This window comes from Psammomys obesus, unplaced genomic scaffold (assembly GCF_907164565.1).
Source record: "Psammomys obesus unplaced genomic scaffold, mPsaObe1.curated_primary_1811, whole genome shotgun sequence".
In the NCBI taxonomy this organism is placed as follows: Eukaryota; Metazoa; Chordata; class Mammalia; order Rodentia; family Muridae; genus Psammomys; species Psammomys obesus.
In genome coordinates, this window is record NW_026596149.1 from 2,363,856 (window position 1) to 2,375,796 (window position 11,941).

General features: G+C 41.3%; 1 protein-coding gene across 1 annotated transcript in view; it reads left to right on the forward strand.

Moving 5' to 3' along the window:
• Positions 1–11,941, forward strand: part of CUNH10orf67 (chromosome unknown C10orf67 homolog) — a 109,513-nt gene that overhangs the window by 73,276 nt on the left and 24,296 nt on the right. Inside the window, exons 11-13 of the mRNA XM_055593911.1 lie at positions 8,147–8,209; positions 8,523–8,602; positions 8,679–8,744. Of these exons, the coding sequence (XP_055449886.1) occupies positions 8,147–8,209; positions 8,523–8,602; positions 8,679–8,744 (209 nt within the window). The remainder of the gene's footprint in view (positions 1–8,146; positions 8,210–8,522; positions 8,603–8,678; positions 8,745–11,941) is intronic.

The following is an 11,941-nucleotide window of genomic DNA, read 5'->3' on the forward strand; positions in this document are numbered from 1 at the left end:
GGTTTCCCTGTCTCAACCCTCCCTTTTGTTGTTTTTTTCAACAAGTTCTGAGGTTACAGATGTGCGCCACCACATCTGGCTCTGGGGATTGAACTCAGGCTGTTAGGCTTGGACAGGAGGGCCTTATGAGCGATCTCTCTGGCCTTTCAATATTGCATCTTCATTTCTTTAAGGTTATGACTTTGCCGTGTAGAACTGACTGCAGACTACACACTATAGTGACACGCTCTGCTTTAAAATCCAATTTTTTCGTATGCCGCTAAAAACAAGTTTGTCTTTAGTTGCTGCTCTCAGGGCCCAAACTGAAAATCTGAGCAATATCCTATAAAATTAAGCTGAGTTCAGAGTGGTACTGTGTCATTGCACTGCCTGAATTCTGGACACCTGTGAGCTTTAAGCCAGCCTGGGCTATGTCATGAGACTCCCTTACAAACTAGTTCAGTAATCAACTAATTAAAGATATAAAATCCTGCCTAATGGTAGCTTTTATCTTCCATGTAATTTTATGTTGGGTAGTTTAATGGTGAATTAAACACATATTTTCAACACACTTGAAACTAAAAATTGTTAGTGAAATTGGTATTTAGTATTTTCTGAACAAACAAAAAAAAATACTTAAAAGTAATGTGAAGGACTTTATATGGTTAAAGTTTTTACATTTATTTGTCTGGGCAGGGGCATATGCTTGCCAAGGCAGAGATGTGAGAGGTAGTTCTTTTCCTTCTGCCCTGTGGGTCTCAGGCACTCGGGTTGTCAGCCAGACTTGGTGGGAGTGCTCTTTCCTGCTGAACCATCTTGCCTGCCATGATTTTATAGCTTTATCTCACTTGATTTATTGAGGAAAAAAAAATGTAAAATTTCTGACGTTCACATTTTAGTCTAACTAAGCTTAAAAACTAGAGATTTGCCATTTTGCCAAAGGTGAGAAATAGATAAATTGGTTATCTGAGTGATTTTCTAACCCTCCCCAAGCACTCTTGGTGTGAGGGACGTGCTAGGTCAAGCGCCGTCCTTGATGTCCTGGGCCAGCTGAGCAGGCATTCCGTCCTGGCTAAGCCGGCTTTGTTCCCCACGTTTGGGCTCTTTCCCGGCTTCCTCGCCTATGACCCCAGCCCCTCTGACGGAGCCCTGCCACTGCCTGGGGTCTCTCTCTGCAGCTGCGTCATTTCCTGTGCTGCTGCTCATCCACACTGCCATTATTGCTGGGACCGGTGTTTCTGCTTGGTATGGAGCCCTGCCCTAGAGTGATGGCAGAATCCATGCTGGAAATGAGGTGGCCAGTGGCTGTGGGCTGTGTGGCTGCCTGCTCAGATCCTGCCCCATCAGCGGTAGCCTCTTTTGCTCTAGGGCTCCAGGCCTCAGCTTTCTCCTCAAATCGTAAGCACTGGTCTAGAGAGTTACGATACACTGTCCCCCATCTCCTTTGGAAAATAAGTTTCTCTCCATTTCATACCCCGTTTGTTTCCTTCCCCTTAGTGTAGTCTGTTTGTTGATCAATGAAACTGACTTTGTGCAAATGAATGTTCCAATCCCAGTGCTCTGGAGGCTACTGCAAAGAGGGTCCCAAGCTTTGAGGCCAGTTTATCTCAAAACAAAACAGTTCTTAAAGGAGAAAGGAAAGAAAACCAGAATTATGTAAGGAATGCTGTTTATTTCTCTCTTATTTATTTCTCTGTTTATTTCGCTCTTACATTTACTTCCAACCTTTATGCCTAAACAACTGCAGGCAGCCAGGAAGATTACACTAAACTGATGCAAAGCTAGGCAAATCCAAAGGCTTTGTTCGTTTCCTTAGCCTGAGCAGCTGAAGTAAACCACAAGCTGATTGGCTGTTGTTGAGCACAATCCTCCTGCCTCAGTCCCCTGGGTGTTAGGATTACAGGTGTATTCTACTATGCTTAGCAAAAAAGGAGAATTTTATTTAAACTTTTAATTTTTTTTCGATGAGGGATGGAGCGGTAGTTCAGCAGTTCGGAGTGCTCGCTGCTCGCGCAGAGGACCCACATCAGGTTCCCAGAGCCTACATCACATGGACCACAACCAGCTGTAATTGCAGCTGGAGGAGAACCGGCACACACACACACACACACACACACACACACACACACACACACACAGAGAGAGAGAGAGAGAGAGATGGGGGCGGAGGAATAAAAAGCAAGGATCTTTAAAAAAGTCTTTATAAGTGCTTGCACATCTACTAATCTCATATATGACTCATTTCCCTAGAGCCACGTGCGCACATATATTTGTAGGCAGACATATATATTATGCCTGTGGGTGCTCGTTTCCACTTTTCCATCTAAGGCCTAATTCTTTGAGATCTTGTGTTTTGTTTTGCTTTTGTTTTGAGACAGGATTTCTCTGTGTACCCGTGACTGTCCTGGAACTCGCTGTGTAGACCAGGCTGCTGTCCTTACACTCAGATGTCCGCCGGCCTCGGCCTCCCGAGGGCTGGGATTAAGGGTGTGCACCACCACTGCCCGGCTTCCTGGAGAGCTTCACACAAAACGATTTTTTAAAGAATTAAATTAAAAAGAGTTAAAGATGTTCCCATTTTCTTTTTAACGTTTATTTTTCTGTGTGTGGGGACAACACATGTTGTAGCATGTGTGAGCATCAGAGGAGACTCAGGGTGTCAGTTCCCGCCTTGCACCTGGGGGCTCTGGGAGTCAGTCTCAGACTATGAGCCTTGGCAGTGAGCACCTTACATGCTGAGCTCTCCCTCTGACGTATATATTTTAATATTTTTTTCTTGTAGAATTTTATATAATTGATCTTAGTAAGATTTCCATTTGAAGCCAACATTTACACCATTTTTGGAGCTTTTATTTTCTTGTGTAGATCTAAGTTTCTATCCATGATTGTATTTTCTCTTTTGATCTGATGATAATGAATTTTATTTGTGTTCCTGTAAGAAAGAAATCTTTATTTTGTCTTCTTCTCTGAGTCTGGAAGGCCAGGTTGGCAGCTTTATTTTTTTTTTTTTAACTGTCCTGTTGTCTACAACTTCTGTTGAGAAGCCTACTATAAATTTGGTTTCACTGTTTTGTGTCCTTAACTTTAAGATGACTTCAAGAGTTTCTTGGACTGAAATATAGCTCAGTGGTAGAATGCTTACCTGGCATATGCAAGGCTCTGGGTTCCATGTCCAACCTCCCCATGCCCCAAAAGTTTCCTTTTTATTTTTGCTTTTCAAAAAGAGATGACATACCTTTGGGTGTTTGTTGTCCAACTCTCATACCATCTATTTATTTCTGTATTTATCTTTGTCCTTACACAGTTTCTTGAATTTATGATTTGATATATATTATAGATGGAGCCTGTCATTAACAAAGCTGCTGTTCAGAGCACAAGGGCAGGTTTATTTGACCATCTGAGCTGCTCTGAAGCCCCTGTATGTTCATGAAGACTTCCTGTGTGTTTCTCCTTGCCCTTTGCCTGTCCCAGAGTACCTTGCTGGTACACCCCCTGGTACATTGCTGATATTCAGAGGCAGTTGTTTGCTATCAAGATAAAAATAGTGTTCATCTAAAAGCAGGGATTCTGCCATAAAATGGAAATCATTTGTGCCTGGTATCCACAGAGGCCAGAAGAGGGCATTAGACAGTTGGCTGTGAGGCATAATGTAGATGCTGCAAATGGAACTTGGGTTTTCTGCAAGAGCAGCCAGTGTTTTAACCCTTTCTCCAGGCCCTAAAAGGAATATTCTTAGTTATGAAATTTTAGGTATAAATTCAAAGAATAAACATACTTACAGAAATGATAATGATAGTCCAAGTACAGTCATTTAATTTATATTTTCCCTCTCAGAAAGCTAAGTACTGTCTTATTAATATTACCATTCATTTTCATTGCCATTGTTGTTTGGCAGTCCACTATTTGCACCTGTCCATGCAGTGACCACATAAAGGCCAGCATATGTATTCTGGGGAAAGCAGAATGTCAGCAGCTGGCAAAACAAAATGACACTTTTATGTGGATAGAACAGGACTCAATATAATGTGCTATAGCAAGGTGGAAAATTTGACTTAGGACAAGGAACAAATATTGTAGTCAATAGGAGGTGCTTTACTTTCTTCTGTTTTGTTGTTAATGAAAAGAAATGGTAGCTCCATTGTCACAATTGCACTATCTTTTGAATAATTATTTGCCTCCTAGAAGATACGCTGTAGCAGAGTCTTATCTCTAGTTTTCCCTAGCTAACCATCCTTTGAGAAAAATAGACCTTAAAAATTGATACTGAATTTCACTATAAATTCAAACACAGTATGTTAAAATAAATCTTTAATCCCTGACATGAATTTGGGTACGATAATGAAAGACATCAATGTCTTTAGATACGGTTTTTTATTTTATTTTGTTTTTCTAATTAGTTGAGATTGACTTTTTAAAACATGGCTTACTTTTCTTTAGCTTGGTGGTGAATGATTTGGCCTTCTTGGAGCTTTTGTCCACTGGTATCCATGGTCCACAGCTGACCAAAGGGCTCTGAATTCACCCTGTACCCCACGCCTTTGCAGAGAGACCATTCCAGTGGCCTTTCCCCGTTGAGGACAATAGATGAAGTGATCCTTAAATGCGTCTACCTCCTGTCACTTTGATGACTTTCATGTTTTTCAGTTTCTTAATTCTTACCCCAGCTTTTCCAATGGTTACAAAAGATCTGAATGGGTTAAAAGTCAAGGATAAAAGGCTGCCTTCAGGCATGGTGAACCTGTAACTTTGATTAATTGTTGTTTTATTTGTCTGTTTGTTTTGTGAGACGAAGTCTCTATGTATCTCAGACTGGCCTCAAACTCACTACCAACAAGGACCTTGAACTTCTAGTCCTTTGCCTTTATATACTGAGTGCTGGGCACTGCTGTTCCTGCTCTTCAGAGTTTGGACCAGGTTTCCATGTTCTTGGCTTCTTATCCAAAGAACTGAGATAAAAGCATACAAAGATCATAAAGTAGCAAGGAAACCTTATTCAAATCAAAGCAATAGTAGATCTTAGAAAGGGATATCCTGTCAAAATTGACAACAAACCACATGAGGGAAGGATTCCACGGCCTCAGTCATTATGGGGACTTCTGTGAGCTTTAAAAGAAGAAATCTGCTTGTTAAAGAGTGCCGTTCAGACGGTTCTCTGTTCTGACTGACAGATTAAGTTGTACTAACATTTTATCTACCTTGCATGTTCCTTTCTATAATGCACCTTAATTATGCCTAGGCATAAGATGATAAGCAGGGAGTTCTCCCTAAACAGCCACTTCGGTGACATGGCCTGCCTGGTTGTGCACACACCCAACACTAACCAAAGACAGAGAGGCTTCCATCTTTCTGTAAGTGGACACAATAGGAGTGCTGGTGAGCAGAATCTGTGTAAGTTTGATGTAGCTTAAGGAAAGAAGAAACGTATTCCATTGTTGATGGCAAGGTTGATATATTCCTCTTCACAGATCGGGGTCCTCCTAACAGGTTGCTAGGTGCACTATTCAGAGAAAGAGGTACATCCACGGTACCCACAGTACATGCAAATAAAAGTCTTAGAACATCAAGCGCATTGTTGAAGAGGGGTATGTACATCGCCCAAAGCAAGTGGAGTCCAGGTTAGTAAGCTGTGCTCCAGGCTTGCCTGCCTCACTACCATGCCAGGTTGTGCTGGAGATGGAATTCAGAGCTTTGTGTTCTGGATCAGCACTCTACCAATGAGCTGCATCCTGAATTAAGTTGGCTGCTGAATTTACACATTCTGCTTGCTACACCAATTTACATTTCGTTAAATCAATTTAGTTGTCACATTCTTCATCAGTATTATCAAGAAAAAAAAACTTAAGGGAAGAAAATTTTGTTTTGCCTATGGCTTCAGATTGTCATGGAGGGTGAATGAAGCAAAGCCATGCACATCATGACTGACTAGAAGCAGAATGAAGATGCCTGTGCTAACTGGTTTCCCCATTTTGACCCTTTTATTCCATGGCTTACCCTGCCCCCAGTCTGTAGAATAGTGCCACACACATTTAAGCTGTGTCTTAGAAGTGGAAATTCCCTATCAGATATACCTAGAACTATGTTTAAATAATCCCAAAACTGGAGCAGTGCTCAGTGGGTAATGCTTTGCTGCACACACACAAGAACCAAGTTTGGGTCCTCCACATCCATGTAAAGACCTGGCCATGGCATTGTGCACCTATTACAGCATTGGAAGGTGGAGACAGGAGGATCTTTGGGGCTTGCTGGCCATCCAGTCTAGCCAATCAGTGAGTTCCAAGTTCAATGAGAGAGCCTGTCTCAAAAATAGAAGGTAGAGAGTGATAGAGGAAGACACACAGCTCTCTCTCTACTCTCTCTCTCTCTTTTACCAAACAATCAAAATAATGATCTTATAAGCACTTTTAAATCCAGTCAATATGAAAATCAAGATTAACTATGAAGTGGGTGAAGGGACTTTCTCTGCCAAACCTGATGTCTTGAGGTTGATCCCTGGAATTAACATGGCAGAGAGAATCAACCATCAAATTATTCACTGATTCCCCACATGTACTCTGAAGTTTATGTTTGGCTCCCCCACTACACACACACACACACACACACACACACACACACACACACACACACAAACAGACAATAAGTAAAATAAAATAAAAACAATTTAAGATAGATTAACCATCAAAATCCAGGGCTGATTGCAATATAATCCTGTGATTTCTCCGAACACTTCTGCATACCTACACACATTTTGCTTTTGTGTCTGTGAGACTGAAGAAACTGACATAGGTAAATGACTGACTTTGTGTCATCAAGACAGCTTTCCAAGTGGAGCACTTACCAGTCTGAGCATTGGTCATTAGCTATCCACTTCATGGCTTTGCCCATCTTTGCTTCAGCTCTTACTTTTGGTTACCTTGGGTATGGGGAGCTCTTCCTCTTTAGGATGCATATCTTCTCAGTTCTCTCTAACCTCTACTCTAAGGCCTGGCTTCAGACCTTCCTTGACAGTCAACATTACCAAGAAGGGCAACAGACTATAGGGCAATGAGGAAATCACAAAACCTGCTTGGAAAATATGGTGGTAGTATTGAGAAGCAACTTTTTTGACTGATACATAGAAATGTAACATTCATTAACCAAGATTTGTATGCATGCAAGTGTGTTCAGTTCTGGAGACAGAACCAGAACTTCGTATAAACTAGCTAAGTCCAAGTGCTTTGTGCACACTATAGATGTGTTGATTGGTGAATTCAAGTGAAAGTGAGTGCAGGTCCAGAAGGATTCATTGACCTGCATTTCTCTGGAACCACATGACTGACACACTTTCTCTGCCTTCTCTCTTCATTCCCCTCCCCTGTCTTCTCCTCCTCCTCTTTTTATCCTTTTATTCTTCCCTCTCTTTCTCTTCCTCTTCCTCCTCTTCCTCCTCCTTTCTCAGAGAGGTTCCCTCACTAGCTTTAACAGTAAGCCCCAAAGATCCACCCGTCTTTTCCTCCGCGTTTCTGGGATTACAAGCTGAAGCCTCCAAGCCCTGCATTTTCACATGGACTCTTGTGCTTGCAAGGAGAGCACTTTACTATTTCCCAAGCCCCTGTGCCCAACGTATTCTCATTTCCAAACAACCTGATGTCCCTTCTACAGAAAAGTATAGCAATGGAAACTCACTATAATTTTAAGTACTTGAAAAAAAAAAAAAACTTGCGGCTTCATTAAAAAATAACTTCCTGCTTTACATTTTTAAAAGTGTAATGATAAGTGGGGCTGGAAAACTGGCTCAGCAGTTAAGAGCATGCATTGCTCTTTCAGAGGACTTGGGTTCAGTTCCCACATGATGGCTCACGACTGTATGTAACTTCAGCTCCAGGGCTTTGGCGCCACAGAAGCTTAGGTGGTATACATAAAGGCAAAACACTCATGTACATAAGTCTTTAGAAAGTTTTTAGAAGTAGAATGGTAAAATCTCACTCATCATTACAGCTGTCATTTCCTGCACATATGCTGTGTGCCCACTGACTTTTAGGGGTTAAGTGAGCCAGTGAAGACCTCTGTGCTACAGTTGGCAATTTTTGAGTCACTATTTTTTTTAAGGTAGACAAGAAGACAGAAAGAAAAGCTGTCTTGATGTATTAATCTGATATGTTGTCCTTACGATGTTTTATTCTCTTCACAGGTTAAATTTGCACTACCTCAATTTATAACTCCAGACTTATTGATGAAATTAAAGATGGCTCAGGTATGAAAATGGCCTCTGGGAACCCCATTACTAATCTCATCATTGCTTATGGGTTCTGGCTAGTCCCAGAAAATGACAAAGCTGATTTACAGGAAATAGAAGTATATGGCTGCAAACTGTGACTTCTGACCTCTCTGAATTTTCAAGGGAATCTTATTGTTCTCTCAAGATCTCAGCATTTCTCTCACTGTTGGTAGTAATCAGGATTTGTTTATTAGTTAGCAGAAATAGACTTTCCTCACTTAGAAGGAAAACATGGTACCATTCATGTCCTTAACCTTGTGCTGTGTTTTTTGCGTTTTTTTGTTAAAAGAAAGATGAAAAAAAAGCTTTGGAGTATGAAGTACAGAAATTACAACAGATGCTGGAGGACCAGAAGAAGAAGATAGAGAGGTACGAAGTTTAACGATGCATTGCTGCCCATCTGAAGCCAAGAAAGACAGTGTAACCACCTGCAAATGTGTTACAGGTATAAGAAGGAAACAGAGCGCATCAACAAAAACTGGGAAAGGAAATTCTTCATCCTCAGGAACAGGTACAGTATGGGGATCTATACAAGTTTTGAGTTGTAGAAATACATCTTTTGAGACAATGAGGACAATGTGTTTTCTCTATATAGTAACTAATGCTAAATGCCCTCATGTACTTTAAATATGAAATGGAACATAGTTGGTATAGAATAGAAACATGTTCAAAGTCATATAAAAGAAAGAGGAATTCAAAATTCTCCTTCTTTAGTTTGTTGTTTCCATCCTGGATGTAACCTAGCATATCCAGACATCTTTTCAGCAGCAGCAGTTTGCACATAATGATGAAAGTCGGTCTGCGTCATCTTCAAAATCTGCTTCACATATTAGACCCTTTACTTGCCCATCCTTAGTCTCTCACCTTCACATGATCATTAATTTCTTCTTTCTGAATTATCTTTGCCTTTTTCTTTTTTCCTTTTTCTTTTTTTCATTCATTCTTTTTCTTTTCTTCCTCTCCTTTCTGTTTTGACGGTGACAGTGCAACTGTGAATATCTGAGTCAGATATTTATTGTGGCACACACCCTTAACTCCAGCACTCGGGAGGCTGGGACAGGAGGGTCGCTAGGAAAATGAGCCTAGCCTTGGTTTCATAGTAAGTTCAGAGACAAGCTGGACTGCATAAATGAAACACTGTCTGAGAAAACATGTACAGGGAGGGAGAGAAGGAGACGAGAGGACGGTCAAGTGAGGATGGAGAGAAAGAAGAAATAAAATCCTGTATTGCAGTATCTAATGTTTGTATTGGTATAAATGTTATGTAGATTAAAGCTTCCTTTCCAGCTGGGCACTGTGGCACATGCTTTTAATCCCAGCACTCAAGGATGCAGAGGAATTCACTGTGAGGCCAGCCTGGTCTATAGAGCAAGTCCGGGACAGCCAAGGCTATGCAGAGAAACCTTGTCTCCAAAAACAAAAAAGAAAAAGAAAAAGAAAGGCATTTTTCCTTTATACTATCATGTAAGCATTAAAAAGAAAAATGCATTTCCTGCTCACTTGTTCCCACTTAATTTCTCCCACATTTTCTTATTTATCACATATTGCAAGAAATGTAACAGTTAAGAGCAGTAATGGACTGATGTAGGCCAGTGTAGTCAGGCTCAAAACTCGTTTGTTTCATTAGTACACTAGATCCACTCTAGATACACTGTTTGCCCTGAATGTCATAAGCATATTCTAGCCATCATGTGTAAATCCTCCACCTGAAGGAGTTAGGGCTGGCTGTCAGCCAAGATCTCATGCGATGCCAGGAACAATACCAGATGGGAGCATAAACCCCTCCTCAGGGAAAGTGTCTTCTCTGTACCCCTGTTCACTTCTACGTATTTGCTGGTAGTTTGTGCCCTAGGAAATGCATATTTTATATTTTTGTCTGTTTGGTCCAAGGTCTCATTCTACAACCCAAGTAGGTCTTGAACTTGCCACAGTTCTTCTGCCATCCTCTGACCTCTGCATGTGCTCTGTGGTGTGCATGTGCTCACATACAGAGAGGAAAAAGCAAGAAAGTATAGAGCAGTTGAAAGATAGTGAAAAATGGAGTGGACAGTGCACAGGCAACAGGCGTGAGGTGAGGGAGCAGAACACACCTACGGATACGTTACAAAGAAGGAATGCGCATGTTGGTGGGGAGGAATATTCAGTCTACCATGGCCTCCATTTTCACCCCAAACATTTGTTTTTCCTACACACAAAATGCCATCCCAGGGCACTTCAAGCCTTCCTTCCTCTAGACCACCCTTTACGGTGTCAGCTCAGCTCTAAACATGCCCTAAGACTCGTGACCTCAAAAGTGTCAATTCTCATGATCTAAATTCAGGGTCAGTGAGGCTCTTGCTGTGAATTTGTCTTTTATGGCCTCCTGAAGTTGTGGAAGAGGCCATTTGCTCCCAAATGTAAAGTGGAGCAGGCATTGTATTAACATAGCTGTAAATAATGTTTATAAACATGCATGTTCAAAAAGGGAGGACATTCAAGAAAATTCAAAAAGTATTAGCTGTTTTGTCATTGCTGCTGCTGCCATTGCTCCCTTTTGTTCTGTTTTGTTGATACTGTGGATGGGACCCAGAGCCTTGTCCGTGCTAGACAATACTGAGAAACTTCCGGGGTTTTTTTTAATTGTTTGTTTATTTCTATTTTATGTGCATTGGGTTTTTGCCTGAGTGTATGTTTGTGTGAGGGTGTCGAATCCCCTGGAACAGAAGTTACAGACAGTTGTGAGTTGCCATGTGGGTGCTGTAAGTTGAACCCCAGGCCCCTGAAAGAGAAGGCAGTGCTTTTAACAGCGACATCTCTCCAGCCCAGTGCCACCCGTTTGGCTGTGATATTTTTGTTCATTTGCAATCACTAAGAAGAGCATGTTCAGCTATGCTCCTGCCTCTCCAGACCTTGTATCTCTAACAATGAATCTCCTCATTTCAGCACAGTCCACAGTGGAAATAGGGCTAAATATTTTCTAAGTTGTAAATTGTGGTTCTTATTCTTTCTGATGTTTAATTTCTCCAACCTTAAGTCAGCAAGAACCTTCCAGGGATGAAGACTGCACAGTTTTGACCTAATCTATGATGATTTCTAGCAGAATAACATAGCCCAAACTCTCTTCACATATTTGTTGCCTCAAATCTAAAAACAGACATTTCTCAAAAGTGCCTTCATTTCAGTGAGAACCTGTGAGTCTGGGCTTGCAGGGGTAGGGATTGCTATCACTTCTATATTTTTTTCAGGATATGGATATGTAGTTGTTTTTAAGGAAAAATAAATGTTTAAATTAATGTCTTATATTTTTATTTGGCAATATTTAAATTTTTTAAGATTTATCTATTTATTGTGTATAAAGTGTTCTGCCTGCAGGTGTGCCTGCCGACCAGAAGAGGGCACCAGATGTCACTATAGAAGGTTGGGAGCCACCATGTGGTTGCTGGGAATTGAACTCAGGACCTCTGGAAGAGCAGCCAGTGTTCTTAACCTCTGAGCCATCTCTCCAGCCCCAGTATTTAAAATTTTTCTTGTGGTTCCTACACACCTGATATGTATTGTTCTTACCTTATATGCCTGTCCGTCTCATGCCTGTCCATCTCATGCCTGTCATCTTACACCTGTCCATCTCATGCCTGTCCATCTCATGCCTGTCATCTTATGCCTGTCCATCTCATGCCTGTCAATCTCATGCCTGTCCATCTCATGCCTGTCCATCTCATGCCTGTCCAT